The sequence below is a fragment of the Amblyraja radiata genome, unplaced genomic scaffold (genome assembly GCF_010909765.2).
Source record: "Amblyraja radiata isolate CabotCenter1 unplaced genomic scaffold, sAmbRad1.1.pri scaffold_1031_ctg1, whole genome shotgun sequence".
NCBI lineage: Eukaryota > Metazoa > Chordata > Chondrichthyes > Rajiformes > Rajidae > Amblyraja > Amblyraja radiata.
The window spans coordinates 1-20000 of NW_022630213.1; the positions used below are offsets into that span (position 1 = coordinate 1).

The 20000-nt window shown below is 49.4% G+C and overlaps 1 protein-coding gene across 1 annotated transcript in view; it reads right to left on the reverse strand.

The window, feature by feature from the left end:
* Positions 1-993: 993 nt before the first annotated feature.
* Positions 994-20000, reverse strand: part of LOC116969690 (SH2 domain-containing adapter protein F-like) — a gene marked incomplete at its 3' end in the record, with an annotated part of 29473 nt that continues 10466 nt past the window's right edge. Inside the window, exon 2 of the mRNA XM_033016482.1 lies at positions 994-1253. Coding sequence (XP_032872373.1) covers positions 994-1253 — 260 coding nt within the window. The remainder of the gene's footprint in view (positions 1254-20000) is intronic.

The following is a 20000-nucleotide window of genomic DNA, read 5'->3' on the forward strand; positions in this document are numbered from 1 at the left end:
TCATTGAACCTGTGGCCCCCTAAATCCCAACATTTTTTGTGGCCCCCCCCTGAAATTTGCCATGGCCCCAGGTTGGGAATCACTGCAGTAAATCATTAAAGCCCTTGTCCCACTTTCACGACCTAATTCACGACCTCTGCCGAGTTTGTCCTTGACTCATATTCGCAGCATGGTCGTGACATAGAAACATAGAAACTAGGTGCAGGAGTAGGCCATTCGGCCCTTCGAGCCTGCACCGCCATTCAATATGATCATGGCTGATCATCCAACTCAGTATCCTGTACCTGCCTTCTCTCCATACCCCCTGATCCATTTAGCCACAAGGGCCACATCTAACTCCCTCTTAAATATAGCCAATGAACTGTGGCCTCAACTACCTTCTGTGGCAGAGAATTCCACAGATTCACCACTCTCTGTGTGAAAAATGTTTTCCTCATCTCGGTCCTAAATGATTTCCCCCTTATCCTTAAACTGTGTGACCCCTTGTTCTGGACTTCCCCAACATCGGGAACAATCTTCCTGCATCTAGCCTGTCCAACCCCTTAAGAATTTTGTAAGTTTCTATAAGATCCCCCCTCAATCTTCTAAATTCTAGCGAGTACAAGCCGAGTCTATCCAGTCTTTCTTTATAAGACAGTCCTGACATCCCAGGAATCAGTCTGGTGAACCTTCTCTGTACTCCCTCTATGGCAAGAATGTCTTTCCTCAGATTAGGAGACCAAAACTGTACGCAATACTCCAGGTGTGGTCTCACCAAGACCCTGTACAACTGCAGTAGAACCTCCCTGCTCCTATACTCCAATCCTTGTGTATCCTTTGTACATCCTCCTCTCCGTGACAAGGCCGTAGTAGGCCGTGATGCTGGTCGTAGATACTCGTGGCATCAAGTAGGGCGCGGCGTTTTTTCTAGCCTGATGAAAAATGTCCACGGGTAAAAAAATGTTGTGAATTCGGTCATGAAAGTGGGACGGGCCCTGAAGAACAACACATTACGGAGTTTGTTGGCAGATTCTCTATGAGCTCACCTGCAAAGGCCTTGGAGATGCGTTCCTTCTTCCACTCCCAGGGCTGGTCGTATTCCCCCGGGGGCCGCTCGTCGTCCTCTGGGAGACGGCTGTCGCGGGGCCGCTGGGCCGACACCCTCTCCGCCGCTCCCTCGCCGTTCCCGCCGCCGTTCTCCACGGGCTCGTAGGGCGTGTCGTACAGGGGCAGCGGCTTGCCGGGGGCTTCCTTGGAACCTCTCCGCCGTATCTCTGCGCAGTGGGGGGGGGGGGAGAGAGTTAGCAACAGCCACTGCCCGACAACAACCACAGCACGGGTGGCGCAGTGGTAGAGTCGCTGCCTCACGGCGCTTACTGCGCCCGAGACCCCGGTTCGATCCCGACTTCGGGTGCTTGTCTGTACGGAGTTTGTACATCCGTCTCCCCGTGACCTGCGTGTGGGCTTTCCCCGAGATCCTCCCACACTCCAAAGACGTACAGGTTTGGAGGTTAATCGGCTTGGTATAAATGTAAATTGTCCCCAATGTGTGTCGGATAGTGTAATGCCCCTGTCCCACTTAGGAAGCCTGAACGGAAACCTCTGGAGACTTTGCGCCCCACCCAAGGTTTCCGTGCGGTTCCCGGAGGTTTTTGTCAGTCTCCCTGCCTGCTTCCACTACCTGCAACCTCCAGCAACCACCTGCAACCTCCGGGAACCGCACGGAAACCTTGGGTGGGGCGCAAAGTCTCCAGAGGTTTCCGTTCAGGTTTCCTAAGTGGGACAGGGGCATAAATGTGCGGGGATTGCTGGTCGGCGCGGACTCGGTGGGCCGAAGGGCCTGTTCCCACGCTGGATCTCTAAACTAAACTAAACTGAAAGTTGTGGAAGTTCAACAGAGTATTTGCCAACGTGCCGAACCTCCTCAATCTCCTGAGGCAGTTGACGCCTCAATGGGCTTCATCAGGGTTCAACATCGAGTCCCGAAACGTCACCCATTCCTTCTCTCCAGAGATGCTGCCTGTCCCGCTGAGTTACTCCAGCATTTTGTGCCTATCTTCAACACACAGATATCAGGGGACTCCCGAGGTTTGACTCTGAATGGAAAGACAATTGTCGATAGACAATAGGTGCAGGAGTCGGCCATTCGGCCCTTCGAGCCAGCACCGCCATTCACTGTGATCACGGCTGATCATCCACAATCAGTACCCCATTCCTGCCCCTGACTCCGCTATCTTTAAGAGCCCTATCTAAGGATGGGGTAGATCGGAATGGTGATAGAAAAATTCCTGGAAATTCAGAATTGTCCCGGGAGTGTAGGAAAGGTTTAGAGATCTAGAGAAGGTTCAAGTCAAGAGTGTTTAATTGTGATATTAAGTGGCAACAGAACAATAAAATTCTTACTCGATGCAGCTTAACAGGCTCATTAACTCGATAACACACAAATAAATATACATCGATCAATAATACAATATATTAAGGTGATGAGAATGTGAGGAGAATTAAAAATGGGATCAGAGTAGCGTCAGTGTGGGCAGCATGGACTCGATGGGCCGAAGGGCTCAATGATTCAGGCGTGGGTGCGGAGTGCAGAATAGGGGGCCATTCAGCCCACTCTGTCCCTGCTAGCATGGACAGTTATTTATAGACAATAGACAATAGACAATAGGTGTAGGAGTGGGCCATTCAACCCACTATGTCCCTGCTAGCACGGACAGCTATTTATAGACAATAGACAATAGGTGCAGGAGTAGGCCATTCAGCCCACTATGTCCCTGCTAGCACGGACAGCTATTTATAGACAATAGACAATAGGTGCAGGAGTAGGCCATTCAACCCACCATGTCCCTGCTAGCACGGACAGCTATTTATAGACAATAGACAATAGGTGCCGTAGGAGGCCATTCAACCCACTATGTCCCTGCTAGCACGGACAGCTATTTAAACTGGTCTTTCTTACCCGCGTGCAATAAAAACAAAACTGCTGGAGGAACTCAGCCCGAAGAAGGGTCTCGACCAGTCCATTCGCTCCACGGATGCTGACTGACCCACTGAGTTCCCCCCAGCACTTTGTGGGTCTTTTTGCCTCAGCTACACATTTCAAACAGTGAGAAGTTTACACGCCACTAGATCATTGAAGAGGGGACGGTCACGGTGGCGCAGCGGTATAGTTGCTGCCTTACAGCGAATGCAGCGCCGGAGACCCGGGTTCGATCCCGACCACGGGTGCTGTCTGTGTGGAGTTTGCAGGTTCTCCCCGTGACCTGCCTGGGTTTTCTCCGAGATCTTCGGTTTCCTCCCACACTCCAAAGACGTGCAGGTTTGTAGGTTGATTTGGCTTGGTATATATGTAAAAGAAATGTCCCTAGTGGGTGTAGGATAGTGTTAGTGTGCGGGGATCGCTGGTCGGCGCGGACCCAGTGGGCCGAAGGGCCTGTTTCCGCGCTTGGCCAGGCCTAGGAGCGACCCAACCAGGACATCTTCAGCCCTGTCCTCTCCCCCACGCACGGGGTGTCCGAAGATGAGTAGGCATGCAGGTGCAGCAGGCAGTGAAGAAGGCGAATGGTATGTTAGCATTCACAGCAAAAGGATTGGAGTATAGGAGCAGGGAGGTTCTACTGCAGTTGTACAGGGTCTTGGTGAGACCACACCTGGAGTATTGCGTACAGTTTTGGTCTCCTAATCTGAGGAAAGACGTTCTTGCCGTAGAGGGAGTACAGAGAAGGTTCACCAGACTGATTCCTGGGATGTCAGGACTTTCATATCAAGAAAGACTGGATAGACTCGGCTTGTACTCGCTAGAATTTAGAAGATTGAGGGGGGGATCTTATAGAAACTTACAAAATTCTTAAGGGGTTGGACAGGCTAGATGCAGGAAGATTGTTCCCGATGTTGGGGAAGTCCAGGACAAGGGGTCACACAGTTTAAGGATAAGGGGGAAATCTTTTAGGACTGAGATGAGATGAGAAAAACATTTTTTTTCACACACAGAGAGCGGTGAATCTGTGGAATTCTCTGCCACAGAAGGTAGTTGAGGCCACAGTTCATTGGCTATATTTAAGAGGGAGTTAGATGTGGCCCTTGTGGCTAAAGGGATCAGGGGGTATGGAGAGAAGGCAGGGATGGGATACTGAGTTGGATGATCAGCCATGATCATATTGAATGGCGGTGCAGGCTCGAAGGGCCGAATGGCCTGCACCTATTTTCTATGTTACTATGCAGATGGTGGGTGTGCAGTGCAGCCCCTTTAGACATTGGAACAGGGGCTGCCTGAACACACTGGCATTGTGTATGCAGCTGCAGCACTGGAGTCTGAAAGGCCTTTAACACTGCGCCCTGTATAATGACAAGGTTACACACTCAGACCATGTGCCTCAGTCTCTGTGCATGCAGATGGTTGCAACAGTGCCCCAGAGACTGTGCACAATTCCATCATTAATACTCCACATGCAGATGGACAATCAGTCATCCACATATAACCTTTCCACCAGGATAATGTGGCTTATTGACGACCCTCTTGCCGTTCAATTAGCAAATGCGAATAGATACGCGGAGAGCAGCATAAATCACCCTGACTACCAGGCAGCGGGCTGCACTGCAAGTGGGGACTGGGCTGGATCCACGTTCTGTTCCTTCATAAGGAATTGGAGTAAAATTACCCCATCAAGTCTGCTCTGCCATTCAACCGTGGCTCTCCCTACTAGCCCCATTCTCCTGCCTTCTCCCCGTCACCTCTGACACCACGTACTATTCGAAGCCCTGATTTACTGTGGGAGTGGGCATGCGATGTTTCGGGTCTTCACACCCGACCCGACCCGTAACATTGCCAGTCCAGGAGACCCCCGGCCATTCCTCTCAATCCCACCACACGGCCCAGTCACGACTGGACAAATTGAAGGTAGACAAAAATGCTGGATGAACTCAGCGGGTGAGGCAGCATCTATGGGGAGAAGGGATAGGCGACGTTTCGGTACGCCTATTCCTTCTCTCCATAGATGCTGCCTCACCCGTCACAACCTGGCTGGGTGGCTCCTTCATCTGTGATCGTCCCCTTCAGCCCACAAACCCCCAAACCATCCGAAAATACAGCCACCGCCTCAAATATCAGTCTGCACCAAACACCTACATTGCCATCAGTCTATTAAACACTGCAACCTCCAACAAGCATTGAAATACCTTTATTGTTATTTGTTTTTTATGTGTATGTGAGTGAGCATGTATATATATTTATATACACACACACGGACACACGCTCACACACACGCACACGCTCACACACACACATTCACAAACACACACACACGCACACAAATGCTCACACACACACACACACACACACATTCACAAACACACACACTCACACGCGCGCACACACACACACGCACACGCTCACACGCACATTCACAAACACACACGCGCACACATTCACAAACACACACACACACGCACACGAACGCTCACACACACACATTCACAAACACACACACTCACACGCGCGCGCACACACACACACACGCACCCGCTCACACACACACACATTCACAAACACACACGCGCACACACACGCGCACACGTTCACAAACACACACACGCACGCACACACACACGCTCACATACACACGCACACTCACACACACACACACGCGCTCACATACACACGCACACTCACACACACACACACGCACGCACACACACACACATTCACAAACATACACACGCATGCACACATACACACGCATGCACACATACACAAGCACACACACACACACACACACACACACTTGCACAAACACACACACACACACACACACACACACACACACTTGCACAAACACACACACACACACACACACACAGGGACACACTCACACACATACACGCACGCACACACTCACACGCACAGAAACAGACAGTCCCACACACATGCACACACGAACACTCACGCACACCCATACGGACACACACACACACACGCACACAGACACACACGCACATACATACAACCTACAATAACAGAGAGAATGAATGGGTGACGTTTCGGGTCGAGACCCTTCTTCAGACTGGTTAGGGAAGCTAACTAACTAAAGTAAAATAAAATAAATGAAACATAAACCAAACCTACCTGGACTAGACTCGACTGGACTAAAATAAACCCTATCTATTCCTCTCATGATAATGTACACCTCTGTAAGGTCACCCCTCATCTGCAGGTCCTTGTTTCAACAGAGTTTTGTGGCACAAACTACCAAGTAGATACCAAGGGGGAGACAAAAATTCTGGAGGAACTCAGCAGGTGAGGCAGCATCTATGGAGAGAAGGAATAGGTGACGTTGCAGTACCCGAAACGTCACCTATTCCTTCTCTCCATAGATACTGCCTCACCTGCTGAGTTCATCCAGCATTTTTTGTCTACCTTCGATTTTTCCAGCATCTGCAGTTCTTTCTTAAACAAGTAGATGCTGAGTATTGGATTTGGGACTGTTTCGCTACTGTGGTTGGCAGTGCCATGCGCCAGGTGCCAGGGTTATCATCAGCTCCTGTTAGCGGGCACCGATGCCAATAATACTTCATGGAAAATGGACCCAGCAGATGGTGTATCCATTAGATACGCTTACTGCGGGCCTGTTGGTGTGGAGTAATGGATTGGTCAGGGGCTGAGGCTCCCATGAGAGGGAATGAGAAGGAAGTGCTGTCTAACATGTTAGCATTCATAGCAAAAGGATTTGAGTATAGGGGCAGGGAGGTTCTACTGCAGTTGTACAGGGTCTTGGTGAGACCACACCTGGAGTATTGCGTACAGTTTTGGTCTCCTAATCTGAGATTCTTGCCATAGAGGGAGTACAGAGAAGGTTCACCAGACTGATTCCTGCGATGTCAGGACTTTCATATGAAGAAAGACTGGATAGACTCGGCTTGTACTCGCTAGAATTTAGGAGATTGAGGGGGGATCTTATAGAAACGTACAAAATTCTTAAGGGGTTGGACAGGCTAGATGCAGGAAGATTGTTCCCGGTGTTGGGGAAGTCCAGAACAAGGGGTCACACAGTTTAAGGATAAGGGGGAAATCCTTTAGGACCGAGATGAGGAAAACATTTTTCACACAGAGAGTGGTGAATCTGTGGAATTCTCTGCCACAGAAGGTAGTTGAGGCCGCAGTTCATTGGCTATATTTAAGAGGGAGTTAGATGTGGCCCTTGTGGCTAAAGGGATCAGGGGGTATGGAGAGAAGGCAGGGATGGGATACTGAGTTGGATGATCAGCCATGATCATATTGAATGGCGGTGCAGGCTCGAAGGGCCGGATGGCCTACTCCTGCACCTATTTTCTATGTTTCTATGTTTCTAACATTTAACTACTATGGTCACAATACACATCTGGCAAGTTGATGGCGTTTAAGCCCCTGTCCCACTTTCATGACCTAATTGGCGACCTCTGCCGAGTTTGCCCTTGACTCATACTCGCAACATGGTCGCCACGAGGTCGTAGGAGGTCTACGTAACTCTTCCTCGTGCTCGTGAGTGGTCTCCGCGTACTCGTGGCCTCAAGTAGGTCGCGGCGTTTTTTTTTCCAGCCTGATAAAAAAATGTCCACGAGTAACAAAAAAGGTCGGCATGGAAAAAATGGATACTTTTTACTCGTAGGTAGGTCGTGATGGTAGGTCGTAGGTCGTGATGGTAGGTCGTAGGTCGTGATGGTAGGTCGTAGGTCGGTAACTGGCCCGAGGGGAAAAAAAATGCAAACGTGACATCATTTTATCATGTAATCATTTTCCACTCGTAGCTGGTCGTAGTTGGTCTTAGATGTGGAAGACTGAGGTCGAGGGGGGTCGTGGAAGGTCGTAGACATAGTCGTAGGAGGTCATAGACATAGGAGGTTGTAGACATAGTTGTAGGGGGTCTATTACTTCGGCGAGTCAACATGACCTTGACATCTTTTTCAACTTGTCTAGGGTCTTCTAAACTCGTGTATTAGGTCATGCAAGTGGGACAGCCCCTTAAGAGGTCGGGAGGTCATGTTACAGTTGTACAAGACATTGGCGAAGTCACGTAGAGTCATACAGCGTGGAGACAGGCCCTTCGGCCCAACTTTGGAGACGAGGAAACACTTTTTCTCACAGAGAGTGGTGAGTCTGTGGAATTCACTGCCTCAGAGGGCGGTGGAGGCCGGTTCTCTGGATGTTTCAACAGAGAGCTAGATAGGGCTCTTAAAGATAGCCGGGTCAGGGGACATGGGGAGAAGGCAGGAACGGGGTACTGATTGGGGATGATCAGCCATGATCACATTGAATGGCGGTGCTGGCTCGAAGGGCCGAATGGCCTACTCCTGCAACTGTTGTCTATTGTCTCTGGCAACCTTTGCAGTTCATGGGAATTCTCTGCAGATACCGCTGTCTCCAGGAGAGTATTTGTAACGTTTCCTCAATGCATGCACCAGAGGTGTGAAGAGTGGAGGCATTTAGTTATGCAGCAGTCTGAATAAGGGTCCTGACCCGAAACATCACTTATTATCCACGTTCTCCAGCGATGCTGTCTGACCCGCTGAGTTACTCCGGCACTTTGTGTCATTTTGTGTAAACCTATCAATGAATCTTCATTGTCACAAGTAGCTAGGTACAGTGAAATTCTTTGTCCAATACATCCATACAGCAGACCTCGCCCAGCTAGTACGCAAAGAGTCCCCATATTTCTGGCACCGACAATGACACAAAATGTTCATTGAACAGTCTGCAAAAACCTGTACGTCTTTGTAGTGTTGGAGGAAACCACAGGTCTCAGTTTAGTTTTAGTTTAGAGATACAGCGCGGAAACAGGCCCTTCGGTCCACCGGGTCCGCACCGACCAGCGATCCCCGCACACATTAACGCAATCCTACACCCACGAGAGACATGTTTTACATTTACACCAAGCCAATTAACCTACAAACCTGCACGTCTTTGGAGTGTGGGAGGAAACCGAAGATCTCGGAGAAAACCCACGCGGGTCACGGGGAGAACGAACAAACTCCGAACGGACGGCGCCCGTAGTCGGGATCGAACCCGGGTCTCCGGCGCTGCATTCGCTGTAAGGCAGCGACTCTACCGCTGCGCCAACATGACCGCCTGTTCTCACGGGGAGAACGAACAAACTTTGTTGGCCAAACTTCTTTGGCCACAAGCAGTCCTCTGCCTGGTCACCCCCACGTTCTCAACGCCCCTCCCACCTGGTACCCCCAACATTCTCAGAGCCACCCCCCCCCCCCCACTTCCACCGTGGTTCCTCCTTCATTCTCAGAGGCCCACAGCCAGTCGCTCGATAAACGAGAGATAAAGGGATATTACAGATATCCCCCGTCTCCCTCTCCCCTGACTCTCAGTCTGAAGAAGGGTCTCGACCCGAAACGTCACCCATTCCTTCTCTCCAATGAAGCTGCCTGTCCCGCTGAGTTACTCCAGCTTTTTGTGTCTAACGCAGGTTTTAGAGGGATATGGTCCAAGCGCGGGCAGGTGGGACTAGTGTAGATGGGACATGTTGGGCAGGTTGGGATGAAGGGCCTGTTTCCACACTGTATCACTCTATGACTACATCAACTCCCAAGCTGTCTGCACCAGGGATGAGCTACAGTCTCCAGCTATCCCACGGACAGTGGTGTGTCGGCCTGAGAATGTTTTGAACAACTTAGCTGAATAAACCTACTGACATTGATTTATAGTCAGCTATTGACCAAGTGCAGATCGAAAATAGATTAGGCAACCTGTAGCATTTAGACACTGCCCTGATTAATTGCAGAATTTAGCACTAAAGTAATGGATTCAAAGTGGTCGTTTTTAATTAGCTGTTATGGTCCACTGACTATGATCCATGAGTGGCACGGTGGAGCAGTGGTAGAGTTGCTGCCTTACAGCGCATTCACCACCAGAGACCCGGGTTCGATCCCAACCAGGATGAGGTTGCTGTACTTGTGGCTGCCTGGTGGATTAAATGGAGCGTGGACTCCAGCCAAAGGCCTTTGCTTTTAATCAGCTTGCTGAGTGATCCCAGTCCCCAGTGAAGCCGCTCACAGGAATCAGCTGCATCATCCGTGCATTGGGAAATTAATTAGTCTCAGTAATTGAAAGCCATGCAATATTACACCAGATTGCAAGAACTCCCTACTTAACGTATTATCTGTGTTTAAGAAGGAACTGCAGATGCTGGAAAACCGAAGGTACACAAAAATGCTGGAAAAACAGTCTGAAGAAGGGTTTCGGCCCGAAACGTTGCCCATTTCCTTCGCTCCATAGATGCTGCTGCACCCGCTGAGTTTCTCCAGCACTTTTTCTCCACCCTTAACGTATTATCTTCCTACCAGGCTCATCGACAAGAGTCCGACACTTCACCAAACTACTCCCACACTGAGGGTCGCCAACTTTCCCGCTCCCAAATAAGGGACAAAAGGTCAAAATACGGGACAAATTCCCCACGGCAATTCGTTGACCGACTCGGCCGTGGCTGGGCGGGTGAATGATGAGTTGGCCCCGGGTGCTGGACTGCACACAAAGCCCAGCCGGGGCGGGCCAGCTGAGGAGTTTTGGCCCTGGGGCCGCGCGCACAGTCCGGCGCCCCGTCCAACTCGTGAACGGCCGTGAGACGGAGGGGTGGTGGTGGTGGTGTCGGCGGTCAGCGAAGGTCCCGAAGGTCGGACAGCTGGCCGGGCTGCCGACCGACAGACGGGGCCACGGGCGAGGGGCTGCTGCTGCACTCCACGGGCTGCACTACATCGGGACCGGTGAGGCGGGATCCGACCCCACAGCCCCCTCGACCCGAGTAATAGCGGTCAAATACGGGACAAGGGCGATCCCGTACGGGACAAACCAATTTAGCCCAATATACGGGATGTCCCGGCTAATACGGGACAGTTGGCAACCCTACCCACACCACACGTCAGTCTCAATGCTGGGTGGGGAGGGGGGATATTCAACTGATGGGGCACCACTCTTACACATGGACCTGACCTTGTCAGTCCCACCCAGAAGATCTTTGATGTCTTTGAGTGGTGGAAAAGTGAGATAAAACACAAGAAGTGTGAATGGATTGTTGCTGGCCCGGACTCGATGGGCCGAAGGGCCAGTTGTCCATGTTCCATCAGAGGGATATCTATCCCTTCCTCCATCCATCCATCAAATCTAATCAATTGAACCAACCAATCTCACCCTCTGCTCCCTGTAGCAACACACACACACACCACGCCCGTGGTGGCCAGTGTGGCCAAGATGGGCCGAAGGGCCTGTTTCCACACTGTATCACTCTATGACTCTATGACGTGTTAGCATGCAGGAAACCATCGATGCGGATCTCCTTAAATAGATTGAGAGGGCCGATATGTGATTTGTTTGGAGCCTAATTATCTCTCTCCCGGGACATCTTTAGCCCGCAGTCGATAACTGGTTAGCAAAAATTCCAGTTGGCAGCTTCCAACAGTGAACTCTCAGCTCTCCACACAAGCACCGTCCCGCAACGACTATTGAAAACGTTCCTTCAATGTGACGGAAGTCAATACGCGACCTTAGAAACATAGAAACATAGAAAATAGGTGCAGGAGTAGGCCATTCGGCCCTTCGAGCCTGCACCGCCATTCAATATGATCATGGCTGATCATCCAACTCAGTATCCCATCCCTGCCTTCTCTCCATACCCCCTGATCCCTTTAGCCACAAGGGCCACATCTAACTCCCTCTTAAATATAGCCAATGAACTGTGGCCTCAACTACCTTCTGTGGCAGAGAATTCCACAGATTCACCAATCTCTGTGTGAAAAATGTTTTCCTCATCTCGCTCCTAAAAGACTTCCCCCTTATCCTTAAACTGTGACCCCTTGTTCTGGACTTCCCCAACATCGGGAAGAATCTTCCTGCATCTAGCCTGTCCAACCCCTTAAGAATTGTGTAAGTTTCTATAAGATCCCCCCTCAATCTTCTAAATTCTAGCGAGTACAAGCCGAGTCTATCTAGTCTTTCTTCATATGAAAGTCCTGACATCCCAGGAATCAGTCTGGTGAACCTTCTCTGTACTCCCTCTATGGCAAGAATGTCTTTCCTCAGATTAGGAGACCAAATCTGTACGCAATACTCCAGGTGTGGTCTCACCAAGACCCTGTACAACTGCAGTAGAACCTCCCTGCTCCTATACTCAAACCCTTTTGCTATGAATGCTAACATACCATTCGCTTTCTTCACTGCCTGCTGCACCTGCATGCCTACTTTTAATGACTGGTGTACCATGACACCCAGGTCTCGTTGCATCACCCCTTTTCCTAATCGGCCACCATTCAGATAATTAGAGTTTAGAAGGATGAGAGGGTATCTCATTGAAACGTATAAGATTGTTAAGGGTTTGGACACTCTAGAGGCAGGAAACATGTTCCCGATGTTGGGGGAGTCCAGAACCAGGGGCCACACAGTTTAAGAATAAGAGGTAAGCCATTTAGAACGGAGATGAGGAAACACTTTTTCTCACAGAGAGTGGTGAGTCTGTGGAATTCTCTGCCTCAGAGGCCGGTTCTCTGGATACTTTCAAGAGAGTGCTAGATAGGGTTCTTAAAAATAGCGGAGTCAGGGGATATGGGGAGAAGGCAGGAACGGGGTACTGATTGGGGATGATCAGCCATGATCACATTGAATGGCGGTGCTGGCTCGAAGGGCCAAATGGCCTACTCCTGCACCTATTGTCTATTGTCTATTGTCTAAACCAAAGATAGACACAAAAAGCAGGAGTAACTCAGCGGGACAGGCAGCGTCTCTGGAGAGAAGGAATGGGTGACGTTTCGGGTCGAGACCCTTCTTCTCGACCCGAAACGTCGCCCATTCCTTCCTACCTGCAACATCGACACTGGGAAGATATTTGAACAGACACATGGTCAAAGTCATGGAGTATAGGTCAAATTGTGTCCAACTTAAATGGGACACCTTGGTCGGTGAGGGAGATTTAGGCCAAAGAGCCTATCGCCATGCTGTGACTCCTTGAATCAACTGCTCTAAACACACAGCTTTATTTGGACACAAAATGCTGGAGTAACTCAGCGGGTCAGGCGGCATGTCGGGAGAGAATGGCTCTCCTGAGATGCTGCCTGACCCGCCATTTACTTCAGCCATCTGTGTCTATTTTTAAAAGCCCTATCTAGCTCTCTCTTGAAAGCATCCAGAGAACCTGCCTCCACCGCCCTCTGAGGCAGAGAATTCCACAGACAGGACCTCCCAACCTCTACACTCAATACTCTGACCGATGAAGGCCGATGTGCCAAAAGCCGTTTTGACCACCCTATCTACCTGCAACTCCACCTTCAAGGAACCATGCACCTGCACTTGCACTCCGAGATCCTAGATCAGGTGTCTGATCAACAGGGGACTAAGGCTGCATACACAACTGGTTCATCTTTTATGTAATAAACTCATCAAGGTGAGCTTGGTCACTGGGCAGAGCAAGGGATCTAGCAAAGGCAAGATTGTCTGGCAAGCTGACATGGTTAGAGATCTGCTTTGAAAAGACTGTTCCAAGGACTGGAGAAAAGTAGCAGACAGACAGATTTAAGCGGAGGTCTCTGATGTTGGGGGAGGAGAGAGAGAGCAGACTGTTTTACACAGGTTTCGGTTTAGGTTCATTATTGTCATGTGTACCGAGGTACAGTCAAAGGCTTTGTTTTGCATGCTAACATTTGCTTACTGTAGTTTTGAGATATAGCGTGGAAACAGGCCCTTCAGCCCATTGAGTCCGCACCGACCAGCGATTCCCCCACACTAACACTATCCCACACAATTTTACCAAGACAATTAGCCTACAATAATCAAGACTGTAAGATGGGGCACAATAGTAGTTCCCAGTGTCTAGGAGAAGCTGTAGGGCAGAGGTAGGAGGAATTGTTTAAGAGGGAACTGTGCAGATGCTTGAAAATCGAAGGTAGACAAAAATGCTGGAGAAACTCAGCGGGTGAGGCAGCATCTATGGAGCGAAGGAAATAGGCAACGTTTCGGGCCGAAACCCTTCTTCAGACTCATTTCGCCCCGAAACGTTGCCTATTTCCTTCATTCCATAGAGAGTCAGGGGAAACTCGGCTTGTACTCACTAGAATTTAGGAGATTGAGAGGGGATCTTATAGAAACGTACAAAATTCTTAAGGGGTTGGACAGGCTAGATGAAGGAAGATTATTCCCGATGTTGGGGAAGTCCAGGACAAGGGGTCAAAGTTTGAGGATAGAGGGGAAATACTTTAGGAACGAGATGAGAAAAACATTTTTCACACAGAGAGCGGTGAATCTGTGGAATTCTCTGCCGCAGAAGGTAGTCGAGGCCACAGTTCATTGGCTATATTTAAGAGGGAGTTAGATGTGGCCCTTGTGGCTAAAGGGATCGGGGGGTATGGAGAGAAGGCAGGGATGGGATACTGAGTTGGATGATCAGCCATGATCATATTGAATGGCGGTGCAGGCTCGAAGGGCCGAATGGCCTACTCCTGCACCTATTTTCTATGTTTCTATGAAACGAGAGATACGGACGGTGATATGGAGAGATATGGAACAAATGAATGAAAGATATGCAAAAAAGTAGAGATGATGAAGTTTGCAATTGGATTAACTCGGAATACAGCGAAAGTTCGTGCTCAAGAGAATCCTTCGTGCAAAGCCGAGCCTGGATCTTCAAACTCTGGAAGCTTTTTTCTGTTTTGCATAATTTTAATCCACTTAAATAACACAATGTGTTGAAGTGTTCGCTTCATTGTGCTTCATAAATATTTAACAGCTCCAGCAATTTCCGTTATTCTTGATGAAATTGCACGTCGATTTGCGACATTGTTTTCTTTCGCCTCCTGAATTTTGACAGGTCAATGACTGAAACGTTATTCCAAGCAGACAGACTCGCAATAAGCCCCCTAGACGTAATTAATAGAAGCTTTTCTTTTGAATATGTCAGGGGCATTCTGAGATGCAACGTACAGAATCGTGATGTTTAAGAAGGAACTGCAGATGCTGGAAAAAATCGACGGTAGACGAAAATGCTGGAGGAACTCAGCGGGTGAGGAGGCAGCATCGATGGAGCGAAGGAAATAGATACATAGAAACATAGAAAATAGGTGCAGGAGTAGGCCATTCGGCCCTTCGAGCCTGCACCGCCATTCGATATGATCATGGCTGATCATCCAACTCAGTATCCCATCCCTGCCTTCTCTCCATACCCCCTGATCCCTTTAGCCAGAAGGGCCACATCTAACTCCCTCTTAAATATAGCCAATGAACTGTGGCCTCAACTACCTTCTGTGGCAGAGAATTCCACAGATTCACCACTCTCTGTGTGAAAAATGATTTTCTCATCTCGGTCCTAAAAGATTTCCCTCTTATCCTTAAACTGTGACCCCTAGTTCTGGACTTCCCCAACATCGGGAACAATCTTCCTGCATCTAGCCCGTCCAACCACTTAAGAATTTTGTAAGTTTCTATAAGATCCCCCCTCAATCTTCTGAATTCTAGCGAGTACAAGCCGAGTCTATCCAGTCTTTCTTCATATGAAAGTCCTGCCTATGAAATAGGCGACGTTTCGGGTCGAGACCCTTCTTTTTTTTCTGCGATCGGTCAGGGAGGCGGTGGTTGTTGGGTGCTGCTCCTCGTGGCAGCAATGGCGTTGCGGGACTGAGCCTCGTGGTGTTCGGGCATTGGGCGCGGGGCAGCGTTGTGGCCCGGGGCCTACGGACGGTCGAGTCGCGGAGTGTCTGTGGCAGGAGCGGTCTGGAGGCGGGCGATCGTTTGTTGACGGCGCGGATCTGCCGTTGGATGGGGTCCGTTGCAGGTCTCGACCCGAAACGTCACCTATTCCTTCGCTCCATAGATGCTGCCTCACCCGCTGAGTTTCTCCAGCATTTATATCTACCTTAGAATAATGGCATCAATGTTAGTGCGAACTCCGCATAAGGACATTGAGTTAAGGGAATTGTTGGCCAGTTTGCATCACTCCAACGGTTTAGTTTAGTTTAGACATACTGTATGGATACAGGCCCTTCGGCCCTTCGAGTCCATGCCCACCAGCGACCTGTTCTATGCTATCCCGCTTTCTCATCCACACCCTATACATGAGGGGCAATCGACAGAGGGCTGATTAACCTACAAACCCGCACATTTCTTGGCATGCGGGAGGAATCCGGAGCGCCCGGAAGGAAGCCCGCCCGGTCACAGGGGAGAACGTGCAAACTCCACGCAGACAGCACCCGCGGTCGGGATCGAACCAGGGACCCTGGCGCTGAGAGGCAGCTGCTCCACCCGCTGCACCACCCTGCCGCCCATTTCATCAGCTGAGCTTCACGTTCAGGTCAGACGGTTTTTGAGCTGGATCACATATGACACAGCGGCACCTGGTGCCCGGGAACGATCCTGACTACGGGCGCTGCCTGTACGGAGTTTGCACGTCCTGCGTGCGTTTCCCCCCGGGTGCTCCAGTTTCCTCCCACGCTCCAAAGACGTGCAGGTTTGTACTCTAATTGGCTTGGTATAGATGGAAACGGTCGATAATATGTGTGTAGGGTGGTGTTGATGTGCGGGGATCGCTGGTCGGTGAAGACTCGGTGGCCCCTGTGCATCTAAACTAAAATTAAACATCATCAACTGCAGCAGGTTGGGAGTGAGAAGGTGATCTCACCAGCTGCCTTGCTGCCCACCTCTTGATGCCCGCCCACTGCCTCTCGTGTGCCACCCTGCTACCCAACCCAAGTAGCTCTTCCTTATGCCATCTACATCTCGTCTGCCACAGACTCTCTGCCCAATCTGGCATCCTACTGATCAATGTTGCACAGCGCTGATCTGAGCATCGCAGTCACAGGCCGAGAGAAGCGGAGACCCATCATTTTTAAGTGTTAAGAGCAGAATTAGGCCATTCGGCCCATCAAGTGTACTCCGCCATTCTATCATGGCTGGTCTATCTTTCACTCCATTCCCCATTCCCCTGCCTTCTCCCCCTAACCCCTGACACCGTACTAATCTAGCAATCTACGCCTTTAACAGAAGGCAGTGGAGGCCAATTCACTGGATGTTTTCACGAGAGAGTCTTAGATTTAGCTCTTAGGGCTAACGGAATCAAGGGATATGGGGAGAAGGCAGGAACGGGGCACTGATTGGGGATGATCAGCCATGATCACATTGAATGGCGGTGCTGGCTCGAAGGGTCGAATGGCCTACTCCTGCACCTATTGTCTATGTTTACCCATTGATGGCCTCCACAACCTTAAGTGGCAAAGAATTCCACAGATTCACCACCCTCTGACTAAAGAAATTCCTTCTTATCTCTTTCCTAAAGGTACGTCCTTTAATTCTGAGGCTGTGCCCTCTGGTCCTAGACTCTCCCACAAGTGGAAACATCCTCTCCACATCCACTCTATCCAGGCCTTTCACTATTTGGTGAATCACCCAATTTGGTGATTCGGTGATTCACAATTCGGTGATTCACTGTTCGGTGATTCGGTGATTCACTGTTCGGTGATCTTGCTTCTGTGGAAGCCACACCAGGAGTGATAAAGAGGGTTTGATGGATTGGTTGGGGAGGTACTGAACGTTGTTTTATAGTTTGCTCATGGAGCTGGCAGGGGGCCAGTTGAGCTGAGTGATATACCTGGCTAAGTGGTGGCATGGGGCTGTCTGTGTTATTGCTGGGATATCTCCCAGCTGCTGCCTTTCTGAGCACAGACCGTGAAGGGCATCGTAACTGTAGCACAGCACTCTGTAACTGCACCACCGCATCGTAACCCCAGCACCATATCGTAACCGGACCACCACATCGCAACTGTATCACCGCATCCGAACTGGACCATGGCAGAGTGCAGCAAGGCTGTCTGTGTGTCTGTGGCTGTGCGTGTCTGTGGATGTGTGTGTCTGTATATGTTTGTGTGTCTGTGGCTGTGCGTGTCTGTGGATGTGTGTGTGTCTGGATATGTGTGTGTGTGTCTGTATATGTGTGTGTGTCTGTATATGTGTGTGTGTGTATATGTGTGTGTGTCTGTATATGTGTGTGTGTCTGTATATGTGTGTGTCTATGGATGTGTGTGTGTGTGTGTCTGTATATGTGTGTGTCTGTGGATGTGTGTGTGTCTGTATGTGTGTGTGTGTCTGTATATGTGTGTGTGTCTGTATATGTGTGTGTGTCTGTATATGTGTGTGTGTGTGTCTGTATATGTGTGTGTCTGTAGATGTGTGTGTCTGTATATGTGTGTGTGTCTGTATATATGTGTGTGTCTGTGGATGTGTGTGTGTCTGTATATGTGTGTGTGTCTGTATATGTGTGTGTGTCTGTATATGTGTGTGTGTCTGTGGATGTGTGTGTCTGTATATGTGTGTGTGTCTGTGGATGTGTGTGTCTGTATATGTGTGTGTGTCTGTATATGTGTGTGTGTCTGTATATGTGTGTGTCTGTATATGTGTGTGTGTCTGTATATGTGTGTGTGTCTGTATATGTGTGTGTGTCTGTATATGTGTGTGTCTGTATATGTGTGTGTCTGTATATGTGTGTGTCTGTAGATGTGTGTGTGTCTGTATATGTGTGTGTGTCTGTATATGTGTGTGTCTGTATATGTGTGTGTCTGTATATGTGTGTGTCTGTATATGTGTGTGTCTGAGAGTCTGCAGCAGTGTAAAGGGCCTGTCCCACTTTCACCACCGAATTCACAACCTTTTTTACTCGTGGACATTTTTCATCAGGCTAGAAAAACGCCCCGACCTACTTGATGCCACGAGTACCTACGACCAGCATCACGGCCTGCTACGACCTACCTACGACCTCTTGACGACCATGCTGGGAGTATGAGTCAAGGGCAAGCTCGGCAGAGGTCGTGAATTAGGTCGTGAAAGTGCGACTGGCCCTTAACTCCGCTATCTCTAAGAGCACTATCTAACTCTCTTGAAAGCATGCAGAGAACCTGCCTCCACCGCCCTCTGAGGCAGAGAATTCCACACACTTACAAACTCTCTGTGTGAAAAATAATTTCCTCGTCTCCGTTCTAAATGGCTTACCCCTTATTCTTAAACTGTGTGTGGCCCCTGGTTCTGGACTTCCCCCAACATCGGGAACATGGTTCCTGCCTCTAGCGTGTCCAAACGTTTCAATAAGATCTCCTCTCATCCTTCTAAATTCCAGAGTGTACAAGCCCAGCCGCTCCAATCTATCAGCATATGACAGTCCCACCATCCCGGGAATTAACCTTGTAAACCTACGCTGCACTCCCTCAACAGCAAGAATGTCCTTCCTCAAATTAGGGGACATCTCGTTAATTGATGGTGGTCCAACATAGAGTCCAACAGCAGGTAATGTTATGTGCAGCCTCAGTTGAAACCAGCCTCTGCAGTTTCTTCCTACACCTGGAATAACCAGCAGTGGTTGTATACAGGGAAGGCAGCAATTTAAAATGCCGACTCCAACTTGCGCCCTTTTGTCAATCAGCATTTTCCAAAGTTGATTTTTGTTCCTGTTCTTTTTGCATCTCCGAGCTCATGGGGCAATCACTGTTGCCCTGGCAACCGGCAAGCAGACAGCGAAAGATGGAAAAAATATTAACACATAACAGCTTCATCAATTCCAATAAGTCAGAGCACATTCACTGCAAGATGAAGTCAACGCAGATCTCTCTCCATCCAATGGCTCCTGCGTTCAACCCAGTCAGAATAACGAGAAGACAGGAACTGCAGATGCTATATGGTATATGGTATATCATGGTATATGGACACATTTATCTGTTTTGTAGTAAATGCCTACTATTTTCTGTGTGCTTAAGCAAAGCAAGAATTTCATTGTCCTATACAGGGACACATGACAATAAACTCACTTGAACTTGAACTTGAACTTGCTGGTTTACTTTAAAAAAAGGCACATAATACTGGAGTATCCCAGCCGGAGACCCTAGTTCGATCCTGGCCAGAATAGAATAGAATAGAATAGAATAGAATGCCTTTTATTGTCATTCAAACAGCTTGGTTTGAACGAAATTGCATTGCATTTCTACAGTCTTAACATTACAAAAAAACGGGCGCTGTCTGCGCGGAGTAT